Source organism: Toxotes jaculatrix, chromosome 12 (assembly GCF_017976425.1).
Source record: "Toxotes jaculatrix isolate fToxJac2 chromosome 12, fToxJac2.pri, whole genome shotgun sequence".
NCBI lineage: Eukaryota > Metazoa > Chordata > Actinopteri > Toxotidae > Toxotes > Toxotes jaculatrix.
This window is the reverse complement of record NC_054405.1, coordinates 14,581,527-14,597,761: the sequence shown is the minus strand read 5'-3', so window position 1 is coordinate 14,597,761 and position 16,235 is coordinate 14,581,527. Positions and strand designations below refer to the sequence as shown.

General features: G+C 40.0%; 2 protein-coding genes across 4 annotated transcripts; one reads left to right on the top strand and one right to left on the bottom strand.

The window, feature by feature from the left end:
• Positions 1-542: 542 nt before the first annotated feature.
• On the bottom strand, positions 543-6,709 carry vps36 (vacuolar protein sorting 36 homolog). 2 transcript variants are annotated; one of them, XM_041052263.1, is made up of 14 exons: positions 6,517-6,709; positions 6,203-6,271; positions 6,013-6,083; positions 5,648-5,762; positions 5,454-5,543; positions 4,702-4,788; positions 4,041-4,073; positions 3,796-3,873; positions 3,370-3,504; positions 3,162-3,227; positions 2,968-3,032; positions 2,504-2,588; positions 2,216-2,292; positions 543-2,096 (listed from the first exon to the last, which is right to left on the bottom strand). In XM_041052263.1, exons 1-14 carry the CDS (start codon positions 6,610-6,612, stop codon positions 2,015-2,017), a joined length of 1,149 nt encoding a protein of 382 aa, XP_040908197.1. In that variant the 5' UTR covers positions 6,613-6,709; the 3' UTR covers positions 543-2,014. The 2 variants fall into 2 exon arrangements, with proteins under 2 accessions (XP_040908197.1, XP_040908198.1); XM_041052264.1 differs by lacking the exon at positions 6,517-6,709 and adding an exon at positions 6,379-6,465.
• A 232-nt stretch (positions 6,710-6,941) lies between these two features.
• proser1 (proline and serine rich 1) lies at positions 6,942-15,806 on the top strand. 2 transcript variants are annotated; one of them, XM_041051525.1, is made up of 12 exons: positions 6,942-7,553; positions 7,647-7,712; positions 8,057-8,125; positions 8,324-8,418; positions 8,563-8,656; positions 8,964-9,074; positions 9,258-9,359; positions 9,718-9,796; positions 10,085-10,177; positions 11,281-12,652; positions 13,729-13,873; positions 13,976-15,806. In XM_041051525.1, the coding sequence occupies exons 1-12, from the start codon at positions 7,509-7,511 to the stop codon at positions 14,099-14,101; spliced, it is 2,397 nt and encodes a 798-aa protein (XP_040907459.1). In that variant the 5' UTR covers positions 6,942-7,508; the 3' UTR covers positions 14,102-15,806. The 2 variants fall into 2 exon arrangements, with proteins under 2 accessions (XP_040907459.1, XP_040907460.1); XM_041051526.1 differs by lacking the exon at positions 10,085-10,177.
• Positions 15,807-16,235: the final 429 nt, after the last annotated feature.

The following is a 16,235-nucleotide window of genomic DNA, read 5'->3' as shown; positions in this document are numbered from 1 at the left end:
GGAGGCATTAACGTTGCAAAAAAAAAAAACGAAGCAAAGCTCATTCATTGGTTTGAAAGTGGTTCTTACAATTGGGTTCTGTTATACAAATGTGAATCCCATTCGTGTCCATGCAGTGCCTTCACAAGCAGGTTCATTTGTGCAAAAATGACGCTCACCTGGGCTACAGCTCAAGGCCTTTATAGAAAACTATAGCCCTGATGAAAGACCCTTTACTCTCCTGACAGTTTAAGTTTTGGAATATATGAACTGAATCATTCAGGAGATTAGCCTATCGGTTTAAACAACAGGCACCTGGGTCATCAAAAGACTTCAGCGCAGGTGCCTGAGGAAAGTGACTACATGTGGAAATATGAACGTGGCAACAGATGGATCTATAATTCAGTCCTTCAACTGTCAGTCACACATAAATCATTTTTTTATGTAAGGCTCTTGTTAAAAGGAATAGATTTAAAAAAAGAAACTCATGATATATTCATATGGAAATTTGAGCATAATAGATCTGTCCATCCTAAATTGCCCACAGGAGGAGGCAGGGTACCAGAAGAAAAACATTTAATGAAATGCATTAAACAGCGGATCTATTCATCTCATACAATCAGATTATCTTCCTCCCACATAATGACAAGTCATTTTCCTATGATCCACTGATGAAAACAAACATTACTGAGATCTGAAGAGATGACACTTAAAATGCACCAGTGAGTAAATCAGTCCATCTAAACATGCAAGAACAGGACCCATTTTTATACGTAAATAAAAACATACACCAAAAGTTCACTGCTGTGCATGAATCCCTGATTATTATGATCAGACCTGCCTGAGCTCAGCTCTCATGATTTCCTGAACCAATGAAGTTCATCTACTGTCAATAAGTGAACCACATGGCGTGGTAATCTAATCAGTTGTATGCAGGTCTGCAGACCTTCATTTTTCCTCCACCGAGACCGAGCAGAAAACAGGAAGCTTGTCTGGAGATGAAACACTGTTTACCGCTCAGTTCAGCTCACAATGGGAACAAAGAACTTTTCTATCCTGTGTGTAAAAAGCCCTTCAGGGACACACACAGATTAAAAACAAAAAAATACAGTGGCAGCACTCCCAGCAAGTATGAAATTTAGACATGATGCCACTTAGACCAGTTGCTCACAATATGCTTGCATTTCATACCTTCATCACTTCTTCTGGAGTTACTCCTAATATATTATACAGTTAAGAGATATGGGAAAGTGATAGAATTTACAAGCACTTCACTGGGCCAATTAACAGGGTACTCCCCTTTCATTTTGGCTTCAAAACAGTCACAACTGGAATTTCTATAACACAACCTCTGCACACATTTGGAAATATGCTCTATATTTTATACCCTGTGAACCAAACTGATAGCAGAGCAGGCATTTTATTTCTAACTTGTTCTTTTCTTGAATGTATCCTCGACAAAGGCTGTTAGATTCAAAGACAGTTTGACAGGAGAAGGGCCAAGAATCAGGTCTTGATGCAGAAAAACTACTGAAAGGTTTTTTTACTTAAGTGAATATTTTACTTTGGAAAATGTGATCAGTAGCTTTTTCAAAACAGAACCCCCCTCCTGTAAAAATGTATAAGCTGTGCAACACAGTAAGTGGTGTTCCAAAAAAATAATAACAATAACACTGTATGCCCCATTTAGCCAATTTTCCCACTCCCATTTTTTTTTACATATCTGGGAACACTTTGCTGCATGTACAGTATTTGCAGTTTGCAGGTAAATTTTAAAGATCTAGATAGAAAATAGCTGGTGGTACTTACAGTGAATCTACAAAGCTGCACCACTAACAGAACACCAACCATTCAATAATTATAACTGCACTGAAGAGCACAAAGTACAACATGCACTCTACTGCTCTACACTCTACCAGTATATACATATAGATGTAAAAAGAGGGTGTTAATGCATCAGTCTATCTCTGTAGAGACAGTGCAGCGTGGTTTTAGGTTATTTGTCTCTATCTCAACAATAATGATTCTAAACAGGTCAAAAGAGGTTTGGATAGAATCTCAGACCCTCAACGGAGTCATCTCTACACAGGTGGCCCATCTTCTCAGCCAGCAACAACCTGGAGATGAGAAAGGAAAAGAGGACACACAGAAATGAGGAAGAAGAAACTAGTGACAAAATAAAGCAATAAAGAACTATAAAATGAGATTCCCATCATGAGCCTGCGAGATAACTTACCGCTCTTTAGACAGAAGAACTGAGAGACCCAAGAGCTTTGCAAACTCCTCTGCTGTCAAGGAGCCTTTCTCTGACACCTGTAGAAGAGGAAGGGAGAGATGGAAAACTTACAACCCAAAGGTTTCAACTGTGATTTATCTCTAGATATTTTTCAAAGATATATGTGTATATACAGTATATGTGTGTAAATGTGTATATATATATATATCTGAGTTAGTGGAACATGCTGTTTGATGAATGTGTGACCATGTCGTTGTCAGTATAATGCTTGTGACAGTAAAAGCTTACATTGTCAAGTGCTGAGGCTATCATTTCCTCTTCGCTGTGAGACTGCAGCTGGACCACCATCACACCACTGTCAAACACACGCAGCCTACAAAGAAGACAAGACGGTGAAGGAAAGGGTGTGTGTGTGTGAGACAGGCAGGGCAGTTTTAAGCAGAGGTGATATTTTGTTAAGCCAAAATGCAACCAGTTTGGGGGGTGCAAGGATCAGCATAGCAGGGAAACAGGCCAGTGTTTCTTTTGAAACCCCAGGAAGTGACAGGAAATGACAGCTGTAGAGAGCTGGACACCCCTTCCAACAACAGGAAGCCAGGCAGGAAGAGCCTGGCCTCTGTGAAGCAGGCCCCTACACTGCCCTATATTCCTTTAATAAACACGTAGCCTTGTCTATACAAAAAAAAGAATGTATGCAAGTACACATAGATAATTTAAACAATACAATACAAAGACAAACAATTCAGACTCACTTCAAAGGAAGCTTCAATGACTCGAACATCTTGCAAGCATTTACCAAATCTTCTGGAGATAAAAGCTATGGAAAGAGGGGGGAAAAAAAGCTCAGCATCTGACAACGACATTTGTATGTTGCATGAATGTATAGGTAGCAAAGCTGTTATATTCTTCAACTGTTTGGTGTTGTGTGCATTTGTGCAAACATTACCTCCATCCCTCTAGCACGGTTGACGAGACAGTACACCTCAGTGAGAGCCATCATACCCCCGCGCTCCTGAGAGAGGAGGGAGTGAAAAGGAGAGAGAAAGAGAAACGAGAGTCAGAAAGAGATTAAGGTGGAAAAGTAAGTAAAGCGATGGTTCAGAGCAGAGTGTGATCTATGGCGGTGTAGATGCATGACAGAAAAATTCACTTACCTCTAGGGGGGCCTGAAGCATATCTCCCAGTTGCTTAGCCAGCTGCATGTGGTAATGTGTGCCTGATCCATGTGTTTCCCTAGTAACAGGGTTAGCAATACCCATACTCAGTAGGTAGGACTTAAACCGGATTGTCTGTAAAACAGAACAGAACATAACTGTTAATAAAAAGAAAACTACCTGAAAACCAAATGGTGAGTATTTAAGTGTAAAGACTGCATGGTGTAACAGTATGATGCAACAGCAATGTTGTCACATATGTATGTGCATCAGGCCTCAGATTGTGAATTTAGCAGTCCACTGAAAATGAGAGATTATTACTTAGATTTATTACTTTTATGATGAAAGATTTTTGCATGTGCAGTCATTTTAAACTGTCCATTGTTCCCATGTTTCTGTGTCTGATTATACTGGTCATGTTCTCACCTCATCTTCTGTTATATCTCCCTGCTTTTCTTTGATCTTGCTGGCTATTGATCTGGACAGCTCCACCATCTCTTTGGCCTGTTAGTCAGAGCAGTCAATCATTCAGCAAATCCCACTGCATATGCATTATGGTGTTTCAACAAGCATACTGTGTGTCACTAGATAAAATATAAAGTGGTCAATAGTTCTGTTATAAATCACCAACTACAGGAAAATGAGAACATAGAAAGGAAAGCATTCTTTACCTTCACCATCAGCTTACTGAGGTCCTCAAAGGCCTGAAAAAAAAGAGTCTAAATGGGTAATAGTGCTCAAAAATGTTCACAATTAAATAAACCACAAAACTTCATGGCTACAGATAAAATTTAAATATCATTCCAAGGCATCTCCACCCCTCCTCTGACTGATGGTAAAACTCAACATTCTCCCTTGTCATGAAGACCCATTTGAATCAATGTTATACTTTTCATGGAGCTAAATATATGTTGTTTCAATTGAATTATTTCATAGTCAAGACATACAGAGTGTCCAAAAGCGGTTGCATCAACACATAACTTCATGGTTGCCTAATGAGTTTCACAGCGGCTGTGGTCGGCTTGATTTCGTATCAGTTACAATAAATTCTGATGGTGACATGTTTTGTATGGCAGAAAAAAAAAACTGATCAAAACATTCATAGAAATGTTTTAAAGGAAACCACTCTGTGTTCTCAGTATATTCACAGTCAAAAAAGGCTAAATACAAAACTTCTAAATACAAACTGGGAACTATAAGGAAGGTGATGACATGACACACAGACAGTTTACTTAACTTAGTTTCTATTCAAATCTATAAATCTATATTAGAATGACACCACCACAATTCCCATTTGGACACGTATGTCAGTATTTCAGTATTTTATGGTACCTCTGAAATGTTTTTGTCTGTTTCTTTCCTCTTCTCCTCTATCTTCCTCTCGATGCCAACGATCCCCACTGCACGTGTCTTTCCTGTCTACATGACCATGAAGGAAAGAAAAACACAGTGAAACACACCAGCAATTGTAAAGTTGGGAACAAGCCTCAAAGGAAAAGTAAAGACAAACAGTGAGGATGGAACCGGTTGTGGTCAACTGTTGGTATGTTCCATAAGCCAATTTTGGTGACTTTGATTTCATACTGTTTATAAAAAAAAAATTAAGAATAATGACATAATAAGCTAATTTGGAGGCACATGACCTAATGCAAGTGAACTGACTTTTGTAACAGCCTTCAAAGAGACTGAATTTTAACTTGACTTTGTAAAGCGTGGTCTTATTGCTATGGGATGCTAAACATAGTTTTAGATTAATATGATGCACACTAATACAGAATCTTTTGAAAAGTCCTAAACATAGAGACAGAAGTTCTGACTAGTTTAACTGAAAAGCCCAAGAATAAAGAGACAACACTGCCATCCTGTGGAAAATAATTTGAACTGACAGTAATGCAACTGCCCTGTACAGTGTAAACACTTATTAAACTGTTATATGGCAGTTTGGATGGTGCAGTTAGTCCTGGGGTGTGAAAATAATTCACATAGCCTTCTGGTATCTGAATCTAAAAATCCCCAGAATTATGAAACAGTGGACAGGAAGAGATTCTAATCAAATGAGGAAGTACGTCAGTTCAGCTTCTAACCTGAGAGCCAGTTCCTGTGGGGATTGGTTGTGAAACTGGTGTACTCTCCCATCTCTTCTGAGTCATCTCTTCTGTCAGCCTCCTGTAAAACTGCAAGCAAATGGCACCATGTTGTTGGTTCCATGTAATCAAGAACCAAACACAGAGTCTATCTAAAGAAGGAGTTCACAAAATGAAAACAAACGCAGGACTACCTCAATCTGCCCGTGTTCTTTGAAGGACAGTTTGATGTAAGAGTACTTGCTGTGTTGGTAGGGACCTGGCTCCTTGTTGGCAGGTGCTGGATGCAGGTGAACAACTATTTTTGCACTGTAGAATATGAGATACCAATAGTTAATTTCTCTTTTTTTTTGTTGATCCCACGAGTGAAAGTTTATTTTTAACTTTTCATGAGAAAATCTTAACTCAAGGTCCACCAAGCTTTTTCCACAACTTTTAACTATATCTCATTCTCTTCTCCACACATAAACCAGCTAGACAGTGAGATGGATTGAAATCGCTGTGAAGTGGACCTTGATTACATTTTTTAACACCACAAGATGCATTTAATGATACTGACCTCTTTCCTATTCCTGCAGCCTGCTCCTCAAAGAAGATGATCTGTGACAGGGGCATGGCTATGCAGCATTCCTTAGAGAAATGCAGGAGTCATGATTACAATCAGTACACAAAAAGTGAAGAGAAACCGGTGAATAATAGCACCACGCCTCAATATGAACAATATGTAATCCTGTTTGCTGCTGTCTTACATGATTTTTTACGTCCCTCCAGATCAGCCGATGGGTGCTCAACAAGACAACTCCAACATCCAGCTTAGCCTGGTACAACGACAGAAAAAGACAGGGTGTGATTTCCTTATTTAAAGGAATTAGGTTATAATCACCGTACACTAAACATTTCACCACCTAAAACCGCAATGATCTACCTGAACTTCATCAGTACCCCATGTACACCGTCATTATTGCTGTATTATTCAACTATCTTGTCAATAATATTGCGTCTAAGTTTTGGCTGCTCTGTTATGTCAGGCCACAAACTTGGCTACCAGAAAGCAGAACTATACCTTATCATCACCGTCATACAGTCTCACACCTCGTTGCTGGATCACTAAAGTTTCGTTTATTTCTAAAAGTCCATTTGACCACGAAAAGCGGTCCATTTTTACTATTAAAAGAGTTGTTTATTCCTTATTCTCTGCGCCGCCGACACTCATTTTATGTTTACTTCTTGTGCACTGTCCAAACATGGCCTGACACTGCCTGCAGAGAAACAATAAAACAAAATGTAAAAAATAATGTTCCAACAGATTAAATTCTGTTGGAACAGTGATTATGTCAACTATAAATCGCCTAGTTGTACTGATAATATTACTCAAACCAACTCAAACCAATTTTGTTATTTTCATATAAACTGCTACACAGTGTTTTCCTGACAAGCTGCCTCGGAGGGGTCCTTCTCGGTGTTGACGTTACAAGCGCCAGCTGTCAGTGGAAGCTAGCAAGAGTGCTACCTGTCCTAGCGCGTCATTTTGAGATTTAGGAAAAAATTCTTTAATGAATTTTTACATTTTCCAGTTTGTATTGTGCTTAACGCCAGCTTTAGATTTAAACTAAGCTTGAGCTAAAAGACGTGCACATATTTTATTCGAATTTTCTAGTGTGGTTTTGTTGAGCAGTGCTCAGCACTGCGGTAGCTGTAGCTTGTTGTTAGCTTGTTGTTAGCTGCGGGCAGATTTGCTGCAGATAGCTCCTCTTGTTCACAGTCATTGTTCACAGGCGGAAAAGTTGTATCGGAAAGAACTGAAAAGATCATGCAGCTTTACTACGGAACTAATTATGTACTGCGAATATTTAGTGTTTTAAATTATGCGTTCAGTTCATTATAAATGAATCAGCGACGCTGTGCCAGTAGCAAAGTATTTAGAGTTAAAGTCACCCGAATGCATGTTATCTTGAATTTCTTTATTTGTTGTGTCGTAAAAAGTGTATTTACCACGTGCGTGGTATAGTAAGTATTCATTATCAAAGAGGCTACTATTTGTTTAAGTTAACAATCATGGATAAAAAGTCATTTGACATTGTCTTGGATGAGATAAGAAAGGTAAAAACTCTGTAAACCTAAATTATCTTTCTGATTTAAGATTTGACATTGTTTTAACCCCAGGATTTGGTAATTCTCCATCCTGTGTTTCAGTGCGTCCTTACCGATCAGCGCATCAAAGCTATAGAACAGGTGCATGGATATTTCTCCAGTGAGCAGGTAACGAAGAGGGCACTTATAACACACTTGATGGACAGGGTTCTCACAAAAACTTGTAAAATCACTCATAGTATGTGCAAGTAGCAAAATTAGGACCTGATAGTATTGGTAGTTGTTGATTTACTTCGTAACCCGTGCTACACATGGGTATATTTTGAAATTGAATACTTAAGCAAATGATACTCATGAATTATGATGTCTGAGTCTGCATGTGTAAAATAATCGCAAAAACTGTTAGATCTAATGGACCGAGGATAGCTATGTATTTGCAGTTGTTTTCATGCTGTCACACTTTATACTACTTAGTGTTACTGTATGTTGTAATACTGTCTTGAACATTGCAGGTGATAGAGATACTGAAGTACTTCTCATGGGCAGAACCTCAGGTCAAAGCAGTTAAAGCTCTGCAGCATGTAAGTAACAAATATTTTAAGGGATTGAGGCACCAAAATGTTTTTCATCTGTAAAAAATGTGTCCATTTTTTTTGTTGGGTTAAAAATAAATTCAAGATGAGTGAAATGCTTTACTGTGTGTAGAATTCTCACCTCTCACTGGCTCTGGTGTGTTTCAAAGCATTTGTTAAACTTGTTCTTCCTTCTTTTGCCTTTAGAAAATGGTTGCAATTCCTACAACCAAAGTTGCAAATATCCTGAATTGCTTCACCTTCTCAAAGGACAGACTGATTGTTCTGGAACTGATAGCTTTGTGAGTAAATTGTGAATAAAAACAAACATTTAAGCACTCTAAACTGTTTCTGATACACTATAAGCTGACTTTTAGTGTTGTAATTTCAGCCTGTTTTATACTAAACGGTTACTTGAGAAGTGTTGGGTCTCTGGTCCCATACAGGAACATTTCAGATGCTCAAAACTACCGTCCTGTGGAGGATCTGTTTCGCATACACTTGTCTGAGAAGAAGCGAGCACGCAGAATACTAGAGCAAGTAAGTTCACCTTTCCATATTCATGTTCATCATATTTTTAGGTAGGTTAGCACAGAAAGCCTATTTGCTAATCCCATGTTACCGAAATACCTCAAGGAGTTCTTTTAATACCCATAAAGGCCCAAAAGAAACAACTGTTGCCTAGTGAGGAACAAGCAACTGATCTCATTAAAAAACAATAATACAGACTAAAATTAACTCCTAAATGAGCAGTGTATTGGCTTGTATGAATGATTGTTGACATACATAATAAAGTATTATTTCTGTACACATTATTCCTAAAACAATGCCACTTCTCTCTCATCAGGTGTGTAAAGTTGGCTGCAAGGCTCCTGTAGCCATGATCTCCTCCTGTGGTATGATACCAGGGAATCCATACCCTAAAGGCAGACCTAGCCTGGTCAATGGCACATTTCCTGTGAGTATGTGCAGGGCTCTGCACCGAGCTTTTCCTGAGGGCATCCCACACCTGAACAATGGGATTTTAGATATGTTAACCACAAGCTAACCAACGAAGTTGGAAAAGAAATGTAAAAATATAAATAAAAATAACATAACCTGAGCAATCTGACCAAATGTGTATTTTTTTTTACGATCACAGGGAATCCCTCCAGTAAAAAAAGAAGGAGAGAAGAAAGATGATACCTCTAACAGTATGGAGGGGAAAGGAATTGCTTCCCGGATTATTGGACCATTCAAACCTGTAAGCACTAGAGAGGGAGTGACTGACTGAGATGATGTAATAGAGATCTCATGACTGAGTGACAAGCCCTCACATGACTAATTACATTACTTTCCATGATGATTACATGATAAAGACTTCAGCTTTGAAAACATGCACATACATTTGGTAAAAGTCACAGATTTTAAATACTTTCAAATATTTTCAAAGATCCCACACAGGAATTTAAGAGCTTATTCATGTGAATCTCTTTCAAGTGGCAGAAATGTCTAAACTGCTGCCATTATAGTTTAGAAACATTAAATATTATAATTAGACAGAATTGGTTGATTTGTGAAGTGTGTTATATCTTTTGTCGCTTCCTTTTTTTTTTTTTTAGTTTCCTTCAACCTACAATCCTCATCGGCCTGTTCCCTATCCTATACCACCGTGCCGACCCCATGCTACGATCGCACCAAGTAAGAAATAACCCACTTACACCCACTTATCCCTTCTTTTTTTCTGCTCTGCGCAGTAATCAATCTCTGTATACAACCTTTCAATAATTAAAAAAAACAGCTAACTGAGGGATTAATAATGCTGCTTTGAGTGGCTTTAAGTTTTAGTTAGGCTTGTTTTATTACTGCCATCTGGGATTAGTGGAGGCGTAGTTGGTAGTGGGGTGACTTGTGTGTGATTCTTACAGTTGTGTGTGTGTCTCTATGAGTGTGTGGTGGACACTGTTAATATTTGCAACTGCTACTCAGGTGCTTACAACAACGCAGGCCTTGTTTCTGTGGGAGGGGTTATAACTGCCAACGTTCCCCCTCCCCCCTACAACTCCACCCACAAAGTAGCAGGTACGATTCGATTGAAGCAAGTGTGTGCTCACGTGCGTGCGTGTGTGACAGCAAATAGGCACTCCTTGAAGCTTGCTGGCTAACTTCCTGGCATGCTGCTTACCTGCGCTTCTCCAGTTTACTGCCTTTATCAGGTGAAGAATGCGCTTTTCACCTCTGCTGGTGTACACTGAGTGACCAGAAAAATGCAAACCCCCTGTACATTTGAATTCATTCCAGTACAATAGCTGTGTATTGGATTCAAGTGAAACCTTTAATTTAGAATTATTGGAGAAATGTTGATTTAATTTTGTGGTAATTTTCAAGGGGGTGTTTTTGGAGTAGATTGTATTATAACCTGCATTTCTGTCATATTTATTCGCTTCCCGATATTTCTGTTTTCTGGTCAGTCAGTGTGGAAGTATATTTTGGTGGTTTGTGAGGACAGATCTTTGGTTGCCTGGGCTGGGAATAGCTTCAAACTAATGTCATTAATCTTTTTCTTTCTGGAGTCATGCTGTGGGCTGACATTTAACATGCATTGCTTGGGATAACTTATTTTTTGAATGCAGTGTCTTATCAGTTTTCACAATTGAAATACATGTTTTAGGGCCTTTGGGGGGGACTTCTGGTCAGAAGCGCAAAGATGACTTTTGTTTAATTAAATTGAGAAAATGTCCAAAGCCAGATGTCTGGAGGATAACAATGTGAGATGTGAGGAAAGTTAATTTGGGGTTACCAAATCAAATACATTTTTTAAACGTTTCCCTAAAGGTAAAAAAGCAGACATATTCCAATCTTTGAAATTTGTTGGCTATTTCCTTGTAATAAGTTGCACGCTGGGATGCTCTCTGGCTATTCCTCTTTGCTGTTTCTCATCTCATTTTTTTAAAAATGTGAATGGATTGCTTCTTCTACAATAGTTTGTTGGGCTTTAACCTACTCTGCCTGTGTCTTGTAATGAAAGTTGATTTTTAACAATAACATCATTGATCAGAAAAAAAAAATGAAATGGAACTATTTTGTACTGTTGAAATGTTTTTTTTTTTTTCGTTATTGATTATAATACCATGTCAGTCATTATCTTAGATAACCTTTCAACTCTGATCTCCTTTTATTTTCAGGTTATGCCAAACCAGGCAATCCGCAGAACACCACACCTGGAATCAACAGCGGGCCCCTTCTTATTCCTCATGGGTCCACGCCTTCTACCCCTGTCCCACCCCAGGCTTCTCCCGCTCAGCCGCCTCCCACGACTCCTATCACGCCAGTTTTCCCTGGCATGGTGCCCTCTCACAACCCTAATGCCCCTTCTCCCTCCCCTGCTCCATCCCCATCTGTCATCAAAGCAGGACCACAGACCCCCAGTGGTCATGCTACACCTACACCCTCATCTGTCATTAAAGCCCACACACCTTCAGGCACCCCCTGTGGAACTCCTATCCCCGGCAGTGGGGGCTTCACCTCTTCCCCCTTTCATGCAGTTTCTCGACCAGGCACCCCTGCTACCTCTCGCGGCGGCCCAGACCCCCTGTCTCAGACGAACTCCATGGGCTCAACTCAGCAGAAAGTTTTTTCCCAGTCCACAGAACACCAGTCAGGACCCACCTTCCCTGGCATGCACCCACAAGCAGGTAACCCTTCTGGGTCAGTGATAAGAAGTTACACCCCCTCTGGACCACAATCTCTCACTCCAGGATCATCCACTCCAGTAATTCCAAGCTGTTCCACCCCAGGCCCCAGTCCCAAACCCTCTACAGCTCATTCTGCACAAGCTCAGGCTGCCATTGCTGCAGCGGGAGTCCTGAACAGACACACTGGGGGTAGCAGCAGTGGCAGCAACAGCCCTGTGCCCTCTGCTTTCAAGGGCACCTCTCGTTCTGGCACACCATCTGTTAGCTCTCTGGTGGTCCCAGGTTCTGCGCAGGCTGCTTTGGCACGTTCCTTGGGTCTGTCACACCCCTCAGGTTCCCCTCAAGTCTCACTCCCTAGCCCTGTTCCTATCACTGGCCTCCAGGCTCTGTCCTCCAGCCCAGGTCCCTCACATTATCCTGGCCTGTCTCCTTTCCCTGCCCTCTCTTCTTCTCTACCTCCATCCTCCATCCCTTCATCTATGTCCGCAATTCCTCCCACTACCAACCAAATTTCTAACCACCCACCAACCTCCATCTACCCAGGCTTGGCTACCAACAGTGCCCCCAGTGCAGCCTCCCCTTTTGGTCTCGGCCTCACTTCTGCCCCTTCTATATTCCCAGGCCTTCCGCCTGGCCCTAGCCCCGCTGCCTTCCCAGGACTGGGCGTGTCAGGGGGGCACGGGGCTGGGAGCCCTGTGTTGTCTTCATTCATGGGACTGCCAGGTGCAACTCCATCTTCAGTAGCATCGGTGGCACCTCTGCAGGCAGCAGCAGCGGCTGCAGCAGCAGCAGCTGGGGTTCCATCATCATCTCCCGTTTTACCAGGCTTTGCATCTGCCTTCAGCTCCAATTTCCAGCCTGGGTATGTCACACAAGTTTGATAGACAATTACAGAGAGCTTTTTTATCTGCTAACTGTTGTACTGTTACTGTTTTATTTTTTACTATTAAGTACTTGGACACAGTAAGTAGTTAATAGAACAGACTCTGGGTTAATTAGAACATTTAACACTGATTTCCACATGTGTCTAAAATGGCTGAAAAAAGAGCATCATAAATCTTGTCAACTGATTTTCCACCCTGGGTTGTATGTGATTAGTGGAAACATTGCACCTCCAAAGTACAAAGTCCACTTGTGCTCCTACTCCGCAGTGTCAGGGTCAGACTTTGGTTTGTGTGGTGATGAATTGTTCTTTTCCAGCTATAATAGCTGATTACTGTCAGCCATATATTAAGCATGTTATCTTGTCAATGAACAATTATTGCAAGCACAAGCCTCACCTTTTTGTTGACATTTCTTGTACTCAGAAGATATGGAGGAACTATTAAATAGCTATTAGCAGCAATTAATACCTTTTAACATTTGTACATGGGGATAGGCAAAGTAGTAAGTAAAATATTAATAAGTAAATAGTATAAACACATGTACATATACAATATACCAAGAATATACCACTTTTATTGTGTTATATTTGCAACTACTGTCATAAGTATAATATATAAGATCCATCCTCATACATAGATTTGTGTATTCTCATGAAATGAACACAAGTAGTGATAGATTACACTGTGTACTCATACCATGCACAGACTTAAAGGAATAATTCAACATTTTGGGGAAATGCGCTTGTTCACTTTCTAGCAGATGGTAAGACGAGAGCCGTTACTGTCTGGAGTCTCTGCTGGTTGCCTGGTAACGGCTCAGACACAGTGCAGCACCTTATCCTCTGTAAAACAGCAAATTTTTATTTGTACATGTTAGTTTTTGGACAGATTAAGCAAACGAGATCTAATGAGTTAATTATTGAGCTTTAGACGCACTGGCATGCTAAGCTAAACTAGCAAGGTGCTTGTGAGAGATTTTCCTGCTATAATAACAAATAACAAAAAGATCATTTAAAGTTTTATAGTCTGACAGTGATTACTGTGTCTATTCCAGGTTGAGTGGTGGACTCCAGCCTCCAGGAAGCAGCGGGTTCCCCAGCTTGCTGTCCTTCCCTGGGGTACCAGGATTCTCTCCCTCTGCCTCCCCTGCTGCCCTCGGTGGCCTCCACAACCCAACCATGCAGTCTGCCCTGCTGCAGGTAGACACGCACACACATGCGCACACATGTACAAGTATTTGAATGTCGGTTTGATAAAGCCTCACTGCTACAAAAACACTGCTTTTCTTTGTCTTGTTCCAGGCACATCCTACATCTGCTTTGGAGAGCTTTCCTCCTCAGCCCAACAGTTTCACCAACTACCCTCCAGGCCCAGGAAACCCTTTTCCCCTGCAACCAGGCCTGCACCCGCAGTTGGGTTGGCAGTGAAACCAACAGTTTGCTTTGAAACATTGAGTAGACTTACATGCTGACCCCAATCATACACCACGCCCTTGTTTAAGTTTTGGCCTTGTACCCTGCAGAGCACATGACAGCAGATAGTGTGTCAGTGCTGTGTATGTTACAGTCAGAATGATTTACTACAGTGAGCAACACTACCATGGAATCATTTGAAATAGTGTGCGTGGGGGGAGATGGCATATTTGTTTACATTATTCATAGTGAACAGTTGTAAATATCAGTTGTCAAAGTTGTTTTAGGTTTTGAAAATAGACTGTGACTGGTTTTAATGTTAGCTGGACTTGGCTGTTTTTAATGAAGATTATCAACATTTATTAGTGAATAATGAATTATAGAAAAACTGAAAAATGTACATGATATCATGTAATAACTTGGCAGTATCATCATGTAGTATTTCATGTCCAATCTCAATAGAAAGAACATAATTATGATACTGATTAAGTATCCTGAATTGAATATTGTATTATGACATTAGCTTTTTTTTTGCTGACTTATGGTATATTGAATCGCATTTTGAAGTGGGTGTACCATGAATATATTTGAAATTCTTTTTCTGGGAGTGTTGTGTACAAAACCTGCAATTGGCAGCTCCACTTACGTTTGTGTTATCTTCAGTGAACACTCACTTGTGGCTGTCAGCAGTTTACTGTGATTCACATTTTGTATGTTTACAACGTTCTTTTGACAGATGTGACAGTACTGTAGTTACAGTATTTGACCAGACACACTGTATGCAGATATTTCTGAGAACAACTTAAAGCCTTTGTTGATTAATATGTGGACTTGAGATGTGTTACAACTGTATTCTTGAGCACTGCTTTGCAACATAGTGAAAACTGTAATTTCTCTTCATTTACTGTACACCTCAGTTAGTACTCTAAACTACAGGGGTTCTTTCAGAGACAGTTACATTATTGTTTGAGAGTAATAGACATTTTGTTTGTTACACTGTTGTTGGTTTTGTTTTGTATTTGCACCTGTTTTATTATTTTGTCAGTAAACTGCTGGTTGCTGTAGCTGTTGCTCTCTCTGTGTTCAGTGCTGTAGTTAAGAGGCAGGCCTTATGACCGTTTTATATGACTATTCACAAAATGTGCCCATATCAAAAGAGGTGGAGGAGTCTGAAAAATTGCAAGTGCTTTGGTTGGAAAAAAAAAGCATTTTAATATGGTAAAAGGACATCCTCATGGACAAACAGTATAATGGACATAACAATGTACATACCTACCTTATTGCAAAGAAAAGGTTAATCTTGCAGGTTTGTGGTCAAAGACTCAACAAGTTGCTATTTATTACAGAACAGAACAGATAATTTAGTCTGTATTGAAGGCTGACGTCACTGTACATCTTAATTGATATAGAGTATATAACAAGACTGAGTACACCACTGTGCAGTATCACTGAGTCAAAATTGTACCATGTAACAACATTGAAGCTGAAGTATAGGGTGTTTGATCTTGTGTTCTATAAAAAAAAAACAGGTCAGACAGACTACAATGAAAATTTGGACCTCAAAGTACAAACTCACTCCAACAAAAGTCAGTTTATGTGTGTTCACTGCAACAAAGTCAGTCTCAGCCTTACTCATAAAACAACACAAAACTGGAAGATTAAACTTCAAACCAATCAAGAACACACAGTTTGACCAATCAACTCTCTGAAGACTGAGATCAGTTGATTAAATGAGTCAAGTCCGGTGTGCTGCTGCTTGGTTGGGACAAAAACCTGCAGCCACACAGCCCTTTGTGGATCAGGTTTGACACCTCTGAGCTAGGCTAACAAGCTAAGCGGCAGCTACACGCAGCTACATCCACCACACAAGTCCGACCCGACTTGCTCGACCCTGTGTAACCGCGACACACAGCATACAACAGAGATCATAATGTTGCTGTTGTGTTTTAAACATGACTGTTTAAACTGACTCTTATTTCATATTAATAAAATATATTAAAACGTTAAAAACATTATTATTATTGTCATTATTATTAATGTAACAGTAAAAATAATGATAATAATAATATATTAAAATGCTTAATATTTAATATTTACAGGTTTTCACCGTTGCCTCCACCCACTATCCCCTTACAGTTACAGCAACACA

What these genes read in the sequence shown, in the direction of transcription:
- vps36 (XM_041052263.1), bottom strand. Translation starts at nt 6,612, where the DNA reads ATGGACCGCTTTTCGTGGTCAAATGGACTTTTAGAAATAAACGAAACT. An exon ending in CCACAGGAACTGGCTCTCAG is followed by an intron (nt 4,789 to 5,453) that starts GTTAGAAGCTGA and finishes ATGGTCATGTAG; the next exon opens with ACAGGAAAGACACGTGCAGT. An exon ending in GAGATATAACAGAAGATGAG is followed by an intron (nt 3,505 to 3,795) that starts GTGAGAACATGA and finishes TCTGTTTTACAG; the next exon opens with ACAATCCGGTTTAAGTCCTA.
- proser1 (XM_041051525.1), top strand. Translation starts at nt 7,509, where the DNA reads ATGGATAAAAAGTCATTTGACATTGTCTTGGATGAGATAAGAAAG. An exon ending in CCATGCTACGATCGCACCAA is followed by an intron (nt 9,797 to 10,084) that starts GTAAGAAATAAC and finishes ACTGCTACTCAG; the next exon opens with GTGCTTACAACAACGCAGGC. An exon ending in CTCCACCCACAAAGTAGCAG is followed by an intron (nt 10,178 to 11,280) that starts GTACGATTCGAT and finishes TTTTATTTTCAG; the next exon opens with GTTATGCCAAACCAGGCAAT.